The sequence below is a fragment of the Caretta caretta genome, chromosome 25 (assembly GCF_965140235.1).
Source record: "Caretta caretta isolate rCarCar2 chromosome 25, rCarCar1.hap1, whole genome shotgun sequence".
Classification (NCBI taxonomy): Eukaryota; Metazoa; Chordata; order Testudines; family Cheloniidae; genus Caretta; species Caretta caretta.
The window spans coordinates 8,460,880-8,481,289 of NC_134230.1; the positions used below are offsets into that span (position 1 = coordinate 8,460,880).

Sequence of the window (20,410 nt, forward strand, 5' to 3'; positions counted from 1 at the left end):
GGCTTCCTATCTGCATAAAGGAAATATTCCCTCCCTCTCTCTCTCTTTCGACCCTGTATGCCTTGCAAAAGAGATTTGATATTTGTGCGTGTAAGATTAGATGATTGACATAAGATTGACATATCCCCTACAAAGGTGGCCAGTGAGTCCCTGAGCTGTATTTTTAGCCATATAACTTTTGCTTTGCAGCTATTCCTAAATGAGAAGAAACGTACAAAAACGCAGAAGAAAATCGCAACAAAATAGCAGCATTGAACCGCTCCTTACTTACAAGGGAGTGAGAGTTATAAACGGGGAAATGCGTTGATAATGTGTCCTTCGTGTTTTTTCTCTTAAAATTAAAATATTTTTTAATACTCGCTGGCTTATCTATTCCCAAATTCTAAGAAATGTAAGACAGACAGACAGACAGATAGATAGATAGATAGATAGATAGATAGATAGATAGATAGATAGAAGGGGTGGATGGGGATAGATAGATAGATAGATAGATAGATAGATAGATAGATAGATAGATAGATAGATAGATAGATAGATAGATAGATAGATAGATAGAAAAAGCTATGAAGCAAACATAACATTCTTAGGAATACATCAAAGCACCTCAGTATCCAGCAGTCTTTCAAAGGAGATCATAGTAATTATAGCTGCAGACATAAACAGTCTCTCTGAACTGTACGTGTGTATAGACAGATCTAAGCGCCATCTGTGTATTACAGAATTATTTCTGCCTGGGTTGGGTACAGGTGAACATAATAAAATAGGTCGCAAACTCAGCTAACCCTTCCAGAGCCACATTTCAAAGGACGTTTTATTAGATGGCTGCAAATTTGCCATCCCCATAAATCTTCTTCACGCCTGAACAGCTTCGAAGTCAGAGAGGAAGTTGACAAACAAGTTTAAATACAGGGCTGATGGGAAAAACGCCAGGACTCAGGGTCCCTAAGATACAGTGACCTGCAGTTTGATCAGCGACCCCCTTTACTCAGCCCTTCGCAGTAGGGCTGTTTCCTGCTTATTCTTTCAAAGGCAAGTTGGAACCCAGGGAACAAACTTCAGATCGTAACAAGGGTTAGTGAGTCTACAGGTTCCCTACCCCAATGACGGTCCGAGAGAGCCTGATCCCATTCATGACATCCTTTCTGTCCCTGAACCCCCAACTTGACGTTTTGTGTCCCCCGCCCCAACCTCTCCCTCTCTCTCCTCCGCAGGCTTTTAGCACTGGCGCAGTGAACCCCCCAGACCCCCTCGCTCCTGCTCGCCCTGGGTTTGTGAAGCTGACCGGGTGGCTTCGGAGGAGCAGAGAGATGAGGATTAAATGGAGAGAGGGAGCTCAGGGAAAAAAGAGACAGAGAGAGGGAAGGGGATCAATAGGATACAGCTGTCGAATGGAGAGAGAGAAAGGAAATCAAACCCGCCTTCCACCACGGCAGCTCAACTAATTGTTGGAAGGCTCCGAGTGACCATCGGAGAGACCGGGCTGCACTCGGAGCCCGTTCCCCAAACAGCCGGGCGTGCAGGGCCAGGCTAGTGACTTCCCAGAGGTGACATTTGAATGCCCATCAGGAGAAACAGGAAAAGATTGTGTGTCAGATGCCGCCGATCTATCATCTATCCCCATCCACCCCCTTTATCTATCTATCCCCATCCACCCCTTCTATCTATCTATCCCTATCCACCCCTTCTATCTATCCCCATCCACCCCCTTTATCTGTCTATCCCTATCCACCCCTTCTATCTATCTATCTATCACTATCCACCCCTTCTATCTATCCCCATCCACCCCCTTTATCTGTCTATCCCTATCTACCCCTTATATCTATCTATCTATCTATCTATCTATCTATCTATCTATCTATCTATCTATCTATCTATCTATCTATCTATCTATCTATCCCCATTCTCTCTCTCTCTCTCTCTCTCTCTCTCTCCTAAAAAAACACCACAATACTGTTGCATTTTCTTTCCCAGGTGTTGGGCAGTATCCACGTTACATTATTTGATGCCGGCCGTAGGGTTTCCTTCCGTGTGTTAACTGGGTTTTTGAAATATAATTATTTAAAGAATCTCTGGCTCAGAGGCACATGTGCTGTACATGGGAACACAGCTGCCTGGGCGTTGCAGACTGGAAAGGGTTTCCAATGAAACCTGTTTGCAGCAGGGAAATCGAATTAGCTGGAATCCATTCGAGCTGGGGGGGCCGGAGGGTTAGATTGTCCGGGTCACTGGCTGGAATACACCGTTCAAAGAGATCCCTTACACGGGGCCTGATCCTGGGGCAGTCTGGCTACAGAGAGCAGCCACAGTCTGGCCCACCCTGCCAAATGCTCAAGTGCTGTTAAGGCGAGGCAGGGCTCGGGCATAGGAGAAGAAGTGGGGAGCCAGCGTCCACCGGGGGGGGGGGCCTGATCCTGGGGCAGTCTGGCTACAGAGAGCAGCCACAGTCTGGCCCACCCTGCCAAATGCTCAAGTGCTGTTAAGGCGAGGCAGGGCTCGGGCATAGGAGAAGAAGTGGGGAGCCAGCGTCCACCGGGGGGGGGGGGGCCTGAGCAGCAAACAAGGTTCTAACCAACACTCCCCCTCCCCACCCAGCCTGGTTCCTCTGGGCTCTGAGACGAAGGGCCGGAAGAAACATCGGCCCAACCTGCTCAGAGCCAGTCTCTCTCCCACCACCCCGACCCCTGAGCATTGCGCAGGGTCCGCAGCCTTTGAACAGCTACTCTCAGCCCAAGGGTCTCCGGAGCACGACGTCTCTGTCCCACGAAACACGGCCCTGAGCGTTCGGCCCCAGCAGCCCAGCCGCACCCTTCTCTTCCAGAGGATCCGGCTCCAGGAAGGGGTCTCTGGGCTCCACTTGGTAGGAGGCAGCCCCCCGTGGCTCACCCAGGCGGCCGCCTCTCGCCCTGCTGTGATGCTTGAACATCCCTGGCCGGCCAAGGCACAGGACAAGGCCCCGCCGTCTGGGAGAGAGGAGAGGGGGAGTCGTGTGTGACCGCGGACGTGTTTCGGAAACTGACAGAGTTTTCCGAGGCACATTCAACCCCCCCCCCCCCAACCCAAAGGAGAGCAGCGCCGGATGAATTCGCTGTTCCCAGAAAGGCGGAAGTGGGGGGACTTTGCCCCCTCACACTGCCTTGGAGCCAGGCTGTGAACGGCCGGGGAACCGGCCTGTGCCCCGCAGAGGAGGGAGGGAAGGGCAGTCGGGGCGGATTTCTGGATTTCTGTTATGAAAAAATTTCCCTTTGACCAAAACCCCACCGGCTGATCACCCCAGACTTTCCAGCGCCCTGGACAACTCCTGGTGATCGTTTTAATGACTCCAAACCCCCCCCCCCCCCCGCCCCAGGTTACCAAAGTAGAACTCCCCCAGGCTCGGGCACCCCCTGTGACACACACCCCAGCCCGCGTTCCGCCTCTCCTGGGTTGCCTTTCGGGGGGAGGATTTCACGGTGTTGCAGAAATCCTGCTTCTTCCTAAAGTTCCCCTCTCTCTCCTCCCCATACGTCTGAGAACATTTGCCAGCCTTTCGCCTAATGAGATTGTATTGATTGTGAAGGCGCGATGGGGTGTCTTGCAGAGTGGAGAGACGCGCTAGTATTTCTCAATTATATTTTACTAATTACTAAAAGTCCTCTTGTGAAGCTCCAGCAGGGGACAGATCCTTGACGAGCAGTCCCGGAGTAAAATGAAGAGGTTTATTGTGCAGAAGAGAAGATCCCAATTTCTGGCTTCCCAAGATACCAGGAATCTGCGGGAGTCTGTTTGCAGCATTCCAGGGAGACTCTCCAGGCGATTAATTAAACAAGCCGTTTGTCCCGTTGTGTACCACCATGCCTAGCCACACACGTCCGGACGTATAAAACACACACACGAGATGTTTAGGGCCAGATCCTCCTGTGGTTACTCAAACAAAACTCCCATTGAAGTCCATGGAAATTTTGCAGGAGTAAGACTGCAGGTTTGAACCCGTGCTAGACAGAGACATAGATTTGTTATTGCTGTTGTATGATACTCCATGTTTTCAAAACACTGATATGTTTTGGTTTTTGTAAAGTTTAATAAAACCCTCCTTCCGGAGCTGCTCTTGAATTAGGTTTTGGATCTTTATGTGTCTTGCGTTTATTCCGATTTCCCTTTCCCTCCCTCCTCGTTTCTCACTCCTGTCTCTAGCTCTTTTGCATGCTTGCTAGGAATTCATTAGGCTTCCAATCAAAGTTTGCCATCTCCCTGGCTAAGGGGTGTAATTACGCTGCCTGGGAAAGGTTTTTCTTTCACGGGAAAAATCTCTGTAACTAGCCCTGAATGAAAAGAGGGGAGGGCTGCCAAAAATATTTGCATAATAAATAGAGAACCTGTAACAACTCTCAGTCTCGCGGGCCACTCTCCTCACCCCCACCCCCATATTCACACAATGGCCAGAGACTCAGTACTGGGTTTTGTCCCATATTCCTTCTCGTTGGGGTGAGGATACCCCCAACTCCCCAGATCTACCCTTCTCTCTTCCCGTCTCTGAATCACAAGCTGGCCGTTTGGAAAATCTTTCTGTCTGAAATCCATTTCAAGATCAAAACGTGATCTCAGTATGTGTGTGTGTGTGTGTGGGGGGGGGGGGTTGTATTCCTTTATGCTACAAATCCTCCGTGTTGTCTCCTTAAAGCAAACACCATTTCATGCCGGATCCACGGGATACAAGCGGCATTTCCCTGAGGACCTGGTACTCCCTTTGATAACAACAACCGCACACCTCTTCTACAGGGCAACCTTCAAACGCATCTGAGATGCTTCCGTTGTTCCTACAAGAGTCAGAACCTTTTTTATCCAGCTCCTACCCCCTTGCTAACAAGGATTCCCACAGGACTCTCCTTGCATTAATAAAAAAGTAAATAATAGATTGATGAGATAAATAAATAAAAGGGAAAGTGAAATTGATGATAAACAAATGGAAATTGACCAGCCTCACACCCAAGTTAAGAAACCAGAAGACTAAGAATTACAGGTGACTGGGAACAAGTTGGAACAAGGCTGAGGAAAGTGACTGGGGGTTTTCAAATGAAATTTACAGACTAAAAGTAAAGCTTGCAGGTGGCATGAAAAGGGGAAAGAGATCGGTGGCCTTGCAACATGGTGATGGGAGGCAATGAGAGTTATTCATTGATTATTATTAGTAGTTTTATCTCATGCACAAGCGTGACAATCTTGCACTCTGCATGGTCTCCAGCTAGCCCTGGACTTGCCAACCTAAGGCAAGCTTCGCAAGTGTTTTCTTTCTTTCCTCTTCTCTTTTAAACGATGCTTTATTGGCGAGAGGAGGAAACATCAAAGCAACTGTCCAACGAGCCCTCTGTCCGCGTTCAGAAAAGACGGGGTTGGTTTGACCTTACTGCGTTTGCTGGTTGGCTCTGCTCCACCAGAAAGGAGCTTCAGAGAACAACAGGGAGAGCGCGCTGTTCTGATTCGGGGCACACTGGTGTCAATCCGCATTTAGACCAGTAACGGACCAGAATTCGGTCCAGAGCCCGCTCAGCCCCACAGAGCTGTGCGCGGAGTGCTCCTTTTGCGAGACACACTCATTAGAAAGTAGTCCCTCCTCAGGTCTCCAACCGCCAAGATGTCTCACCGCCGTTCATTTCCCTTTGGCTCCGAAACGGGGAAGAAACGCCCAGACCGGCTCGCGGAAAGGCTTAAACTGCTACCCTGAGACCACGTGAAAGCCTGAATAAAGATCCGGGGCGGAATGATCCGTTCTCTGTCCCCAGCAGGTGGGAGCGGGGCGCTTTGCGCGGCGGGGCGCATGCTGGCTGCTGGCTTTGCAGCGTGCGGCGGGTGGTTCTGGGTCTCACGGGCCCTGGACTTTCCCACACAGGCTCCTTCAATAGGAGGGCAGCTCTCCTGCTTCTTCTGCTCCTCCCCCAGTCTTCGGAGGGACGATCGGAGCTTTCCCTAGAGCAGCGTGTCTCCAGCTGGGGTCCTGACCCAAAAGGGGGCCACAAGACTGTTGGGGGGGGGGTTGCGAGAGCGGGAGCAGCTGGCTGGGTGTCCAGGTCTGAAGGCAGCGCTGAAGTAAGGGGGCATGGTATGGGGGGGTCATCACTTGCGGGGGGGGGGTGCCTGAAATATTTACAAAGGGTGTTCCAGCAAAAAAAGGTTTGAGAACCCCTGTCCTAGAGTTATAACGTGGGGAGAGCAAGCCCAGACACCAGTGACCATCTGCTTGTGACCACCCAGACAAGGGCCTTGGGGGGCCTGTGGCTCTAGGTGGGGCCTACATGCCTTGCCTTGCAGGCTGGAGAATTGTGGGGAGAGGTGGCATGCGCTTCCAGGACTGTAGACCTCCCTGCTAGATCTTGGGGACTTTTCAAATGCCCTTCTGCTCACACACCTGGTGCTTCAGTGTCATGACCCTGACATGTTCTGCAAGACTTCAACACTCCCACTTCCTGGGGGGGAGGGGGGGGGAGAAGAAAGTCCAAATCCTTGAGTCCCTGTTTCATGATGTCTCTCTGGGCCACCACTGACACCCTTGCTCTGGATGGAGAAAGGATGCAAGAATTGTTCCACACACCCTTCCCTTGTCCACAACCAGTTCTAGGGCACAGCGGGGTTCGGCCACCTATTAGGCTCACACCAGTGGAGTGGGAGGGGTCTTGGCAGTCGGTGGGTTGTAGGGAAACCATCCTTCCTTGATGCCTGGTCTCAAGGACATTTCAAATGCTTTAGGGACACCTACAATGGGGGTGGGGAAAGGGATGCAAAATCATGCTCTGAAATGACTAGCCTCTTGTTTGCCAGAAGCTGGGAATGGGCGACAGGGGATGGATCACTTGATGATTCCCTGTTCTGTTCATTCCCTCTGGGGCACCTGGCATTGGCCACTGTTGGAAGACAGGACACTGGGCTAGATGGACCTTTGCTCTGACCCAGCATGACTGTTCTTATGTTCTTATGTTCATTCTACAGGACAAGAAGTTACCACTTCAGTAATGGGGGGCGGAGGTGGGAGGAGTGCATGAACCAGTATCTCCTTTGCCCTTTGAGGGCATCTCCTGCCCAGCTGAAGAGTAGAGATCCATGGTACAATCCATCTCAGGTTTCTTCCTTCTCAATGAGCTCTGGAAAACAATGAGCCTCCCTACCACTTCCCTCCAGGGTGCTGCTGTTGTTTTGCAAGTAAGTGGCCTACCAAGGACTAAGAAAATGGCTGGCTCTGGGATTGATTTTATATTGCAATCTCAAAGAAAAAGAAAAGAAAGAGTTGTGTTCAATCTCACAGGTTCTATAGTGAAAGCAAAAGTATTTCCAGATGACAATTTATAGCAAGAAGGCTTTTCCCTGTTCTCTATACAGGGAAAAAAATAAAGCCAGAGTCTCTTCATACTTTCAGTTTTGAATATTTTGCCTACAAAGTTTGGTATAAAGTGGGAATTGAATAGTCATGAAGCTTGTGGAGCGGCTGGCCTGAAGCAGAGGTTAATTTTATTATTATTTATTATTATTAATAAGATGAAGACTCCCTTTGCCATTTCTGATCAACACTTGCATGCCATAGATCAGCTCTTACATGAATTCAGTCATTTCCTGCTGTGGAAGATGAAATGTCCCTGCAGCTCAGATGTGTCTGGAGATCTCGGGAATCCCGAAGTCGAAAGGGAAGGATGCAGGACCCGCAGCAGGTGCAGGCAGGAAACGCGCCGTTTGGAGCTTTTTGTCAAGTATTGTGGTGACCTGGCCAGTGTATTACCAAAATCGCTGCAGGGATATGCACCTTAGATGAACGCAAGGATATCTGGGGGCTCACAGTCACATAGGTGCGTTCAGTGGACATGTCCGGGGGATTCTAAAGCTCATGAAACATGCAATCGACACAATGTAACCCCTAATCTCTGGGTGCTTGCTTATCTTCTTTTCACTTCTCAGAGAGAAACTGACCAGGGATTCCAAGGAAAAGGACTGGATCAAATGAGAAAAACTGGCAATGATGAAAATAAAATACTGCCTGTCAAAATGACTTTTCTCCTACATAAATTGCATTTGTGGTGTTGGTTTGGGAGGGCAGTTGGTGCACAGCATCTGGGTCAATAGCAGCTAAATGGAGACCTCTATTTCCCCCTCCCCCCAACTCATTACAATGATTTGGTCTCATGCAGGCTACGGTAATAGATTTAGAGGGTTGGAGGATGATTTCCAAAGGAATAGGCGTGTTCTTTATTGATGGCGCTTATTAAATCCAAAGCTTCAGAAGAGTTAGTAATGCTTTAAAAATGGTAAGCCAGAGATTTTTTTTACCTCTTCCAATGAAGCTTTGGAAACCAGCATATATTGACCCGAGAGGACTCAGAACAGACTGAAAACACTGGAACTGTCTCAATATCAATTTAAATATTAACCAGAGGCTCCATGGAAGCTAAATTCTCTGTTCTTTTTTTTTTTAATATCTGCTCTTTCTCTCTTTTTAGCCAAAGAATGTTCTCAGATTTCAATATTGCTTTTTCCCTAGAAAGGCGAGAGATGATATGTTGTTGTCTGCCCGCCTGGCTAGAGCTAAATGTCTGTGTTTTATTGTCTCTCACCCACTGTCTCCCTCTCTCTAAGATTCTATTTAATGCATGTGTCTGATCTGAATGTAAAGATCAGGAGTTTTTAAAGGGAGAGAGGTGTGGGAGTTGTTGCAATGTCTGTACAGTCCGTTGGTTCCTTCCAGTCTTTGATTTCCAGAGAGCAGTCTAGTTCTGCGGCGGAAATATTGTATTTTTAATTTTGCCAGCTATCGTGCTGTTGGTGGGGGTCACACATAAGAGTCTGTAATATTTTGCAAGTAAGTTTTAAAGATGATCAAAACACTGATTGGATCCGGAAAACCAATTGCCAGCCTTCCTTCCTTCCTTCCTTCCTTTCTTTCTTTCTTTCTTTCTTTCTTTCTTTCTTTCTTTCTTTCTTTCTTTCTTTCTTTCTTTCTTTCTTTCTTTCTTTCTTTCTTTCTTTCTTTCCCCACACACCCACTCTATCTATCTATCTATCTATCTATCTATCTATCTATCTATCTATCTATCTATCTATCTATCCACACACCATCTATCTATCTATCTATCTATCTATCTATCTATCTATCTATCTATCTTCTCTTTCTTTCGTACAAGGCCAAAAACCCGATTACCCCTTGGATTCTGTGGCGCAAAGGCGTCAGGAACTCTGTCTGTAAGTAGTCTTGAGGAAGTCCGTAGGAATACTCACCTGAGTAAAGTCACTGCTGTTTGCAGGTCGCCTGATGGTATGTGTGATATGCATGCACATTATACATGTGCGTGTCTGTCTATACATGTGCGTGCGTTGCAATCTCACACACAGACACACACCCCTGTGCAGTCGCCGGGCGCTTCCAGGTGAGCCTATGCCATGGCAGTCAACAGGGATTTCCTGACAGCCACATCCCAGTGCGGGTCACCACGTTCCCTAGCCGGTGCCCTGAGAGTGTGAACACCTCTTTCTGCCTCGGAGCGAAGCGGAGTGGCGCTAATTGGCAGGCCAGCCCGAAGAAGAATCCGGTGCCCACAGGTGCCCAGAGAACAGGAGGTGACCCGCTCCTTTCCCCCTGGTTTTCCCCAGGAAGCCTTTTGAGCTAACGACTCAGAGAGCCAGGAGGTATTTCTCCTCCCCTCTTCATGTGTAGCGATCGATACCTTTAGGGATCAGACCGGTTATGGGGACAGAGCCGAGACTGCCCGCGAGCCTGCAATCCCCAGAGGGCGAGCTTTAAGGGGGTGAATCTCTCTGCAGAAAAGCCCAGGTGGGACAATCCCCTTAGCCTGGGGTTGTCAGAGGGCACCACGGTGCGTGTTTTTCAACGCCTCCCCTTCCGCACCAGAGCCCCGCCCGCCTCCCCCGAAACACACGCAGGGAAAGAGACCATGAATGCATGTAGACACAGACACACACACTGACAAACACACAAACGCACACACACGCATCTCTATGTAATTGCCTGCATAGCATCTATCGATCGATCGATCGATTTAGAAATTAGCTAACGTAAAAGCTATATATATGATATCCAGTTGAGTCTGTATGATCGATAACAAACAGGGAACGACGCTAACTAAAACCGTGTCCACAATTGTTAACCGGTTTTCTCCCGTGCACATCCCTTTAGAATTATTTTCCCCTCCACCCCCCTTTGCTTCCGGGCATTAACCATCGATTCATCGTGTGTGTGTGTGTGTGTTACACCAATGCAGCACGTGTGCAAACGGTCTCTTGGCGATCTACAGTTTTCTATACATCTCAAAGCCGATCAGTTCTCCTCTTTGACACACGGCTCCGGGCTTGCACTCAGACACGCCTGGGCTTTGTTGCACACGGCGGCGGGGCGGGTTGCACTGAAGTGTGCATGGCTGGGGGGAGGAAGGGCAGAGCGCTAGGTGTCCAGGAAAGCAGAAGTTCATTTATTTTCCAATTGCACGTTGCCACCAAGGAGCTGGGAGGGAGAGAGGGGGGCGGGGGGGGGAGGAGGGGGGCTGTGTGGCGAGCCAGGAGCTGCTGACGTCAGGCCCGGCTGGCTGTGAGATTGAGGCTGGCTGGGGCTCGGGGATTCAATGCGATCCGCAGCTTTCCCGGCGCCGGCCGCAGAGCGCGGAGAGCCCGGGCTGCCACTGCCAGCGGCCGGGGCAGAGCCCGGGCGAGCGGCGCGCACCCACTGAGGCCGGGCGTTGTATGGCGAGGGGGTGGGGGCGGGAGGGGGGGCAGCCCGGCGCGCGGGAGGGAGGCCAGGCGCCCCAGCAAACCATGCTGGATTGACTGCGAGCGGGGGGCGGATCGATGGCTCTGAATTAAGCCGGGCAGCGCGGGCGGCGGGGGGGCCAGCATGGAACTTACCATGGAGAGCCTGGGCAGCCTGCACGGGGTGCCCCACTCGCAGGCCGGGGAGCTGATGAGCCCTGCCCACGGCCGGCCGGCCGCCCACCGGAACCTGGTCCCCCACGGGCGGCCGGCGGTGGTGCCCAGCATGGCCTCGATCCTGGAAGGCGCCGGGGACTACCGGCCGGAGCACAGCCTGGGGGGCCCCCTGCACCCGGCCATGAGCATGGCGTGCGAGTCCCCCTCGGGCATGAGCCTGAGCAGCACCTACACCACCCTGACCCCGCTGCAGCACCTGCCCCCCATCTCCACCGTCTCGGACAAGTTCCCCCACCACCACCCGCATCATCACCCGCACCAGCGCCTGCCCGCCAGCGTCAGCGGCAGCTTCACCCTCATGCGGGACGAGAGGAGCCTCTCCTCCATGGGCAACCTCTACGGCCACTACCCCAAGGACATGCCGGCCATGGGGCAGCCCCTCTCCCCGCTGCCCAACGGCCTGGGCCCCTTGCACAACGCGCAGCAGCCGCTGGCCCCCTACGGCCCCGGGGGGCACCTGGCCAACGAGAAGATGCTCTCCCCCAGCGGCTTCGACTCCCACGCGGCCATGCTCTCCCGGAGCGAGGAGCACCTAGCCCGGGGGCTGGGGGCTGGGGGCGCCGGCATGATGCCCCCTCTGAACGGCATGCACCCTCACGGGCACCACCACGGCCAGCCCAACGGCTCCCTGCTGGGCGAGCGGGAGAGGCAGGCGTCCGCCTCGGGCTCGCAGGCCGGCAGCTCCGGGCAGGTGGAGGAGATCAACACCAAGGAGGTGGCGCAGAGGATCACGGCGGAGCTGAAGCGGTACAGCATCCCCCAGGCCATCTTTGCCCAGAGGATCTTGTGCAGGTCTCAGGGCACCCTGTCCGACCTCCTGAGGAACCCCAAACCCTGGAGTAAGCTCAAGTCCGGCCGGGAGACCTTCCGGAGGATGTGGAAGTGGCTGCAGGAGCCTGAATTTCAGAGGATGTCGGCGCTGAGGCTCGCAGGTAGGGGGGCAGAGGGGGCGGGGGTGTTAGAGGCATGGGTCTGTGCAGGGGGGATTGCTGGCGGCACTAGAAACCCCGAAGGACCAGTGCGGGTCTGCACGGGCACCCTCTGCACGCGCAGCAGAGGTGTGACACATCGGTACACATTGCAAAAATCCAATCCGTGCTTCTCTTTGGACACACACACACACACACACACGGTGTGCTCTCCTTTCATGGCTCTGCACTGGGTAGCTGTATCCTTATTTTTTCCTCTCTCTCTCTCTCTCTCTCTCTCTCTCTCTCTCTCTCTCTCTGTGTGTGTTATCGGTTGTTTCAAGTCTTTAACAGATCGCATGAAAAGGAAATCATATTTATCATAAACCTCATCCTTTCCCCCTCCTCAAAATCCCTCCCTCCGACCAGTCTGAAGTATAAAGATCCTAGGTCAAAGGGATCAGGGGTGCAGATCCTATAGGTTACTTAGACTCCTCTCTATCTATCTATCTATCTATCTATCTATCTATCTATCTATCTATCTATCTATCTATCTATCTATCTATTCACATACACCCCTTCTATCTATCTATCTATCTATCTATCTATCTATCTATCTATTCACATACACCCCTTCTATCTATCTATCTATCTATCTATCTATCTATCTATCTATCTATCTATCTATCTATCTATCTATCTATCTATCTATCTATCTATCTATTCACATACACCCCTTCTATCTATCTATCTATCCTCATACACCCCTTCTATCTATCTACCTATCTATCCTCAGGCACCCTCTCTCTCTGTCTCTCTGTCTGTCTATCTATCTCTACCCAGCTATTTAGCTACCTACCTGCTTTTCTCAGCTTTTTTTGCTCCATTGGAAGGGCTTAATACTGAGTTGGATTCGCCACCCTAAATACATAGCGGTAAATCAGTTACCCCAGCCAGGTCTAAAAGGTCTGTATGCACAGAAACCCCCAAGGCCTGCTTCTTCATGCTGCTGAATGAGTCAAAACTCAGCTGTTCCCCTCCTCCCTCTCCTTCCCAATGGATCAATATGATAGCTCCTTCATTTTACAAATGGCACCGCCAATCAATTCTCTATCGCCCGGGCAATGATTTGCATTTGGGATCTATCTGACGCGGTCCTCTCCCAGTCTGGTTTTCTTTTGCAAGCAAAGGGGGCTTTGCTAGCAGGGAGATGCTGCTGTCTGGCTCTGAAACCGAGGGTACCCAAACCATCACGGCTCAGATGCTGACTCAGTCCTGACTGTATTTTAAATGAATGGACAGTCACCGAAAAATAAATGCACCCACGCGGAAGCGGGAGGAAAGGCCTGGTTTTAGGACGGGGGGACAGGACACTTTGCCTCTTGCGCTCCAGGGCACTATAATACTGAACAGAGAGACCCCAGAGACCGAACTGTAAACTCTGAAGCATGTCTATATACCCTGGGAGAGGTGGGGTCTGGTTCTCTGGGTTAAGATTTAGGTTAAAAATTACGCTGATAGCATTTCTCCGCATTCCCCTCCCCACCACCACCCCCGCGAGAGTGAAACTCAGGAGTCCAGTCTAAAGCCCGGTGTGAATTTCATGATTATAAATATGGCTGTCTAGAAAAATACGTACACACGTTCTGTATAATATATATCATACATGATGCATAGAGCTAAACATACAGTCCCATGAAAGGTGTATTATAACTGTATATACATATTTATATGCATCATGTGTTATGTACATTATAAAGAATGTGTGTGTGTTTATATACATATATATATGTACACACACACACATTCTGTATACACACACACACATTCTGTATACACACACACACTCACTCATACTCATAGTCTTTGTGTGTTTATAAATGATACAGTATGAAGGCAAAGTGTGGCTAAGTATTCCTCTCTGTTCTGCATACACCTATATGTCTCCTTAGATATGTCAAGACAAACAGAGACAGTTTCTTTCTCTTCTGCTTGTGTGTCTGCATAACAGAACCGTGGGTTTTATGCTGTATGATCATTTATAATGCCACCTAAGCACAGATGCAATTCTCCTGTTGTTCGCATAGAATGCAAGGTGAAATATATTTACCCAGATCGATTTCCTACATATGGAAACACAGTGATCTCTTTCATATATCCACAAGTAAGATGAAAACCTCCCTGTGTATCATCGACTTGCACTTTCTCTCTTCGTTGTGTGGAGAGAACATTTTCCACAGGGGCTCGGGGTTCTCTGCAGTCTCAGGAGTATTTCTAGACATGCTGAAATAAGATGCCCTCAGCTGTGGCAGCCATGGGGGTGCTATACACACCTGCACTCACCCCCCCCCCCGCAACCCCCTCCCCCCGTTCTGTATACTCAATATTGCTTCTGACCATTTTATTTCCCTGTGTCCTGTAACCCACCTGCCTTGCTGCTAAGGGAACAGGGTTGCTTCATAGACTAGATGACAAACAAGTCCTCTGGTCTGGACTTCAGAACCGCCAGACGCTGGGACTGGACTACAGGGGGGATAAATCATTGGAAACTGCCCGGTTCTGTTAGTTCCCTCTGAAGCACCTGGCACTGGCCACGGCCAGACAGGAGACTGGGCTAAATGGATCATGGGTCTGACCCAGTAGGGCCGTTCTTATGGATATTTTGTGTCTGGTGGGCTCAAAGGGGGTGGATTGGGCTATTGAAACAAAATTCCACATGACCTGTGGGCCATCTAGTGTCAGTGTATCTGAGCTCCAAGCAGATCCTAACAGAGCCTGGGCGAATGGGATGAAGCACTCCCCACCTATAGCAAGATGTCTGGGGTTATTTATGGGGGGATAGTAGTATTCATATGTATTTAGTGTAATTCAGTTGCTCTTTAATTAGGGCAAGATAGTGGCATCCTTTAGTTCCAGTCGATGCCCTATTGAAAAGCAGTTAATAGAATGCAAATTGTTCCTGCCTTTACAAGGTTCTGGTAAATAAAGATTTAAACAGTGCCACAATTGGCTTTTTAAGTACCCCCGTTGTTCAGTCTAATTGAGCAGTTGGTTGTTTTATTTCTGACTCACCAAAATAAAAAAAAAAAACAAATTCAAAGCTGGACGATTCAAGCGGGAGTCTGTGAGTAGATTTACGGCCGTGGATTTTACCTAAAAGACTCAACAAAAACCCTCCACTAAATGAACTCACAATATTGTTGGAACATGGTCACTCTTTAGCGTTGTGTTCTGAAACCCTTTTCTGAATTTTGAGTTGAAATGAGGTTTCGAGTTCCTCTATAAACTTTTGGGGGGAACTAGGAGGTCATTTGCCCTAGGTGATTTTAACTGATTTAAATCAAAATCTGTTGGATACACGTTTAACGACCGTCTCTGTTGCATATATTAGAATATAGTCCTGCTCAAAGGAAAAGATGTGGTGCAAGATATGCAAAATGTTGCACTGGATTTTAAAATACCAGGTATGTTACATATATAATACAGCGAGAGGAAATGAGCACGTCTGTATTGCATGACTCAGAAATATCAAACATTTAAATATCAGGTATGTTACATACCTAAAATAAAACACACGAAAGAAGGGGGATTACAACCAAAATGCTTTGCTTTGAGCAGGGGGCTGGACTAGGTGACCTCCTGAGGTCCCTTCCAACCCTGATATTCTTTGAAAATCCTGCATCATAGTAAATGCCCTGCGTTGTAAATATACACGACAATTCTAAGAAAGGGGTTTTTGTTTGTTTGTTTGTTTGTTTTTTTGTTTCGGGAAGGTTTTGGTTTGTTTCCAAATTAGCAGGAAAGTGCCATGTCGTTTAAGCAAACAAGTAAAACTCACTGGGTGTTTCTGGAAACTAGAATATGAAAATCGCAACCCAAAGGCGAAATGGAATGGCTCTCTTGCAAATGGCATTTGTCGATCAGCTAGGGAAGGGATTGTCTTTGTCTGCGTTTGGGGACACTCTGCCAGTGGATTTGGGGATGTGCAAGGGATCTGGGGAGAGCTTATTAACCAGTTCTAAAGACGGTGAGACACGGAGTCGCTGAAAATGGCAGCCAGCGCGCGGCAGAGGCATTGTGTACTTAGAGGGCGAGGGTGTAATTTCAAAGGGCACCTTTCCCCTGCGCGTGATTTCAAAACGATGTTGGAATAATTGTCGGGCTCAAGAAAGGAAGGACTGAAAGAGAGTTACTGATTTGGTACTTGTTTGGGCGGGGGGGAAAGAGAACCCAAGTTCCTATATGTCAAACGCTGGCTAGACAGATTAGACCGTGCACCAGGTATGGGGGGGGGGGGGGTTATAAAAGAACACACCCATCTAGAGCTTCATTCTGCATTCCTAGCACTGCCAAAGTTCCCATGGAGGCCAGTGGGGCTTAGTGTGACTACCTATGCGTGTATGTTACGGGCACATGAGTGTGCAAAGGCAGGAGCAGGGATCGTGCCCGCTGAGCGGGAGATCGACCTGCGGTGGAGAAGCACGCCCCCCCCCCCCCCCCCAGGGGTTGTTTCCGTTTCTACGGATTTCCCCCGTGTTTTCTGGTCGGTCGGTCGGTTGGCCGTGAGGTTGTTTTATTCTTTTGTTCAGCAGTAGTGACTTTTGTCCCTCCTGGCTTTGCTTCCCCCGAGGCTGATCTGCATATCGTCTGCATGCGCCTGGCACACATTACCCTGATTGCCTCTAAAAAGCGCCATTATATGGCAAGAGGACTCGGTCTGGGGGAGGGGGCGGCACGCCAATCGATGCCTTCGAGTTACTGTCCCCAGTTCATCACCGGCACCCCCACCCCATGGCGCTTGTTTAACGGCCTTCAAATATTGTTTAAATCGCCGCTCCAGAGCACACCTATATTGCGGGGGGGGGGGGGGGGGAGACGGGCTGTGACATTGAATCACACGTGGCTGAGAGCTGCGAGCTACAGGGTATAGAAAATCAACAGCGGAGCCAAAGTACAAAGCAACAGACATTGCACCGGGCTGGGGAAATTGCAAACAGGGGATCGAGATATTCCAGATCCCGGGGGTAGGCAGCGAGGCCCCTTCGAGCAGGGACACATGAGGCGCTTGGGAATCTCTATTTCCCCTCTGCCCCGGGCCAGAGCTCAGCGCGACCCGACAGCCTCCCCCTCGCCCCCCGGGGTGGCCGCGGACCCCGGGCCGAGAGGCGAGCCGGGTGCTTGGGGCGAGACCCGCAATCGGGGCAGGACGGGAAGGCAGCAAGGAACGAATCTGGCGGGGTTCAGGCACCGATCTGTCGCCTGCCACTTGTAGCTAAAGGGAAGAAAGACCCAACTGAGCACAGCAACCCAAGGAGAAAGGAGGGAGTTAGATGTGGGCGGAGAGTGGGAGGCAGAAGGAAAGAAGGGTAGATGGAGAGTTGGGGTGTGCCTTGGTGGTGACAGAGGGAGGCACAGATGGTGTGCATTGGCGGTGACAGACAGATGCAGGGTGGGGTGTGCATTGGTGGTGACAGAGGGAGGCACAGTGGGGTGTGTCTTGGTGGTGACAGAGGGAGGCACAGATGGTGTGCATTGGTGGTGACAGACAGATGCAGGGTGGGGTGTGCATTGGTGGTGACAGAGGGAGGCACAGTGGGGTGTGTCTTGGCGGTGACAGAGGGTGGCACAGAGGGGTGTGTCTTGGTGGTGACAGAGGGAGGCACAGATGGTGTGCATTGGCGGTGACAGACAGATGCAGGGTGGGGTGTGCATTGGCGGTGGCAGAGGGTGGCACAGGGGGTGTATTCGTGGTGTGAGAAAGACACAGTGGGGTGTGTTCTGCTGGTGACAGACGGTGGCACAGGGGGTGTCTTGGTGGTGACAGAGGGAGGCAGAGTGGGGTGTGTTGGTGGCGGTGACAGAGGGAGGCTTAGTGGGGTATATGTTAGTGGTGGTCACAGAGGGGCGCCTAGAAGGGTGTGTTTTGGTGGTGGTGATGGAGGGAGGCAGAGTGGGGTGTGTATTGGTGGTGACAGAGGGAGGCACAGTGGGTTGTCTATTGGTTGTGACAGGCACATGCAGGGGGTTGTCTACTGGTGGTGACAGACAGGTGCAAAGTGGTGTGTATTTTGGTGGTGACAGAGGGAAGCACAGTGGGTTGTGTCTTGGTGCTGACAGGGAGGCAAAGCGGGGTGTGTACTGGTGGTGACAGGGGGAGGCGCAGTTGAGGGTGTGATGGTGGTGACAGAGACAGGTGTAGTGGGGTGTGTGTTGGTGATGACTGACAGAGGCACAGTAGGATGCGTATTGGTGGTGACACCCTGAGGCACAATGGGATGTGTATTGGTGGTGACAGATGCAGTCACAATGGGATGTTTATTGGTTGTGACGGAGGGAGGCACAGTGGGTGTGTGTGGTGGTGACAGAGGGAAGCACATTGGGATGTATGTTGGTGGTAACAAAAGGAGACACAGTGGGGTGTGTATTGGTGACAGGGGGAGGCAGAGTGGGGTGTTTATTGGTCGTGTCAGAGGGAGGCAGAGTGGGGTGTTTTGGTCGTGACAGGGGGAGGCAGAGTGGGGTGTTTTGGTCGTGAGAGGGGGAGGCAGAGTGGGGTGTTTATTGGTCGTGAGAGGGGGAGGCAGAGTGGGGTGTTTTGGTCGTGAGAGGGGGAGGCAGAGTGGGGTGTTTATTGGTCGTGACAGAGGGAGGCAGAGTGGGCTGTTTATTGGTCGTGACAGGGGGAGGCAGAGTGGGGTGTTTATTGGTCGTGACAGAGGGAGGCAGAGTGGGGTCTGGGGTGTGTTGGTGTTGATAGATGGGGTGGATGGGGATAGATAGATAGAGAGATAGATTAGATTAGATTAGATAGATGGAAGGAGACAATTTGCCTAATACAAATAGTGAACGAAGGGGAAGGACGGGCGAGCCGGACACAGACCCTGGGAGTCACCCAGCCCCGGGGAAGTGCGTGAAATCGGCCCCTTTAACGCCTCCCCAGCAGAAGGAAGCTGCGCGGGGGGTTTCCATCTACCAGGCCTCTCCCTCCAGACCTGCCCCGCGCCCGCCGCCGGGGGACCAGTCCCCGGGAAGGGAAGGGGGCTCTGCCATTTGGGGGGAGCGGGAGCTTTGCAGCGAGCGGGGCAGGCCCTGGGCCGGGTTCAGGAGTCCATCCTGGTGTATGAGTTAGAGTCAGTAAATAGAAGATCAATAAACAAGCTGGGCCGCCTATAAAATGTCTGTTGGTGCCTTTCTCTTCTTTCCACTCCAGTTCCCCCTTCAGGCCGCAGCGCCTGGCCAATGTGCAGAGGAACCATGAATTATCCAGCCGGGCTCGCACACATCCCTGGTCCCAGCCGCGGCTCCCAGCGCCAGCCGGCGGGTTTGTTTGGCTTGCGGGGGAGCCAGCTTGCCAGGTTCGTCTCCACTGCCAAAGCAGATTGGACTCCTTGCCAGAGCGACTGGAGGAGAGGTGGCTCGGGGTGTGTGTGTCTAGCTGCGGCTGTTCCCCCCCCGCCCCACGCCCCATGGCTGGTCGGTTTCTTTTAGCCCGATGGACACTTCGCTCGCCTGCCCATCCATCTCTACCTCTGCCTGTCTCGTGGAAATCTTCCCCCCGAAAGACCCCTTTCAAACTTCTGTCTTCTCTACCTCTCCGCACTTCCCTGCTTCGGTCAGATTCAGACTCTGCTTAGGAAGAGAGGGGTGGGGGATAAGGGGAGAGTGGGACCCTGGGTAGTCCTGGGGGTAGGTGCATGTGTTCTGGGCATGGATGCCTTGGGTGTACCCGCACACAGCCACCCTGGCACTCACCTGCCTCGGGGCACACAGAGAGAAACACACATGCACAAACAGCAGGGCTCCCAGATACACCCCCCAAGCGCTCACACACGGGTATAGCGCAGTTCCACAGAGACACAAGTCCACCCCCCTCCTCCAGAAGCAGATTCACTTGCAACAGACCCACAAAGACGCGGAGCCTAAGACCCAAGGATACAGACACACACAGAGGCTGAGCAATGTGGAAGTTCTCTCTGTTGTGCATACGTGTGTACTTTGTGAGTGTGCACATATGGATGTGTGTGTGAATACGTGTGCATGTGTGTGTGTGTAAGAGAGAAAAGGTGGGTGTGGTAATACCCTTATATTGGACCAGCTTCTGCTGGTGAAAGAGACAAGCTGCAGGGCTTGAGGAAGATTTAATCTCTGTCGCCAACAGAAGTTGGTCCAATAAAGACATGCCATCCCCAGCCTTGTCTCTCTCATATCCTGGGACCAACACTGCGAACAACGTGAGTCGAGACTGTAAAAAGAAACATTACCGTAAGTGTAAACTAAATGTGAACATTCGTGCAGGCCAGCACAGAACAGACACGGAGAAGAATGTTACGCACAGAGAACACGTGTGTGTGTGCGCGCGTGCCTTTGTGTGTGCACTTGCACGTGTGAGTCTGAGTTGTGCAGCATGGCAATTGTAGGATGGTTTCATCAGGGTACATTTGGAAATGTATTTTGTGGGAAAACCTCAAGTGAATTTTCCAGGTCATCCTTAATGAACGTGCAGACGACATGGCATTTTCTCTGTGCATTTGTTTCGATCTTTAGAACCCAAATGT

At 51.1% G+C, this 20,410-nt stretch overlaps 1 protein-coding gene across 1 annotated transcript in view; it reads left to right on the forward strand.

The window, feature by feature from the left end:
* The first annotated feature begins 10,855 nt into the window (after window positions 1-10,855).
* ONECUT3 (one cut homeobox 3) overlaps window positions 10,856-20,410 on the forward strand; it is an 86,880-nt gene continuing 77,325 nt past the window's right edge. The window contains exon 1 of the mRNA XM_048831032.2: window positions 10,856-11,879. Within this exon, the coding sequence (XP_048686989.1) occupies window positions 10,856-11,879 (1,024 nt within the window). The remainder of the gene's footprint in view (window positions 11,880-20,410) is intronic.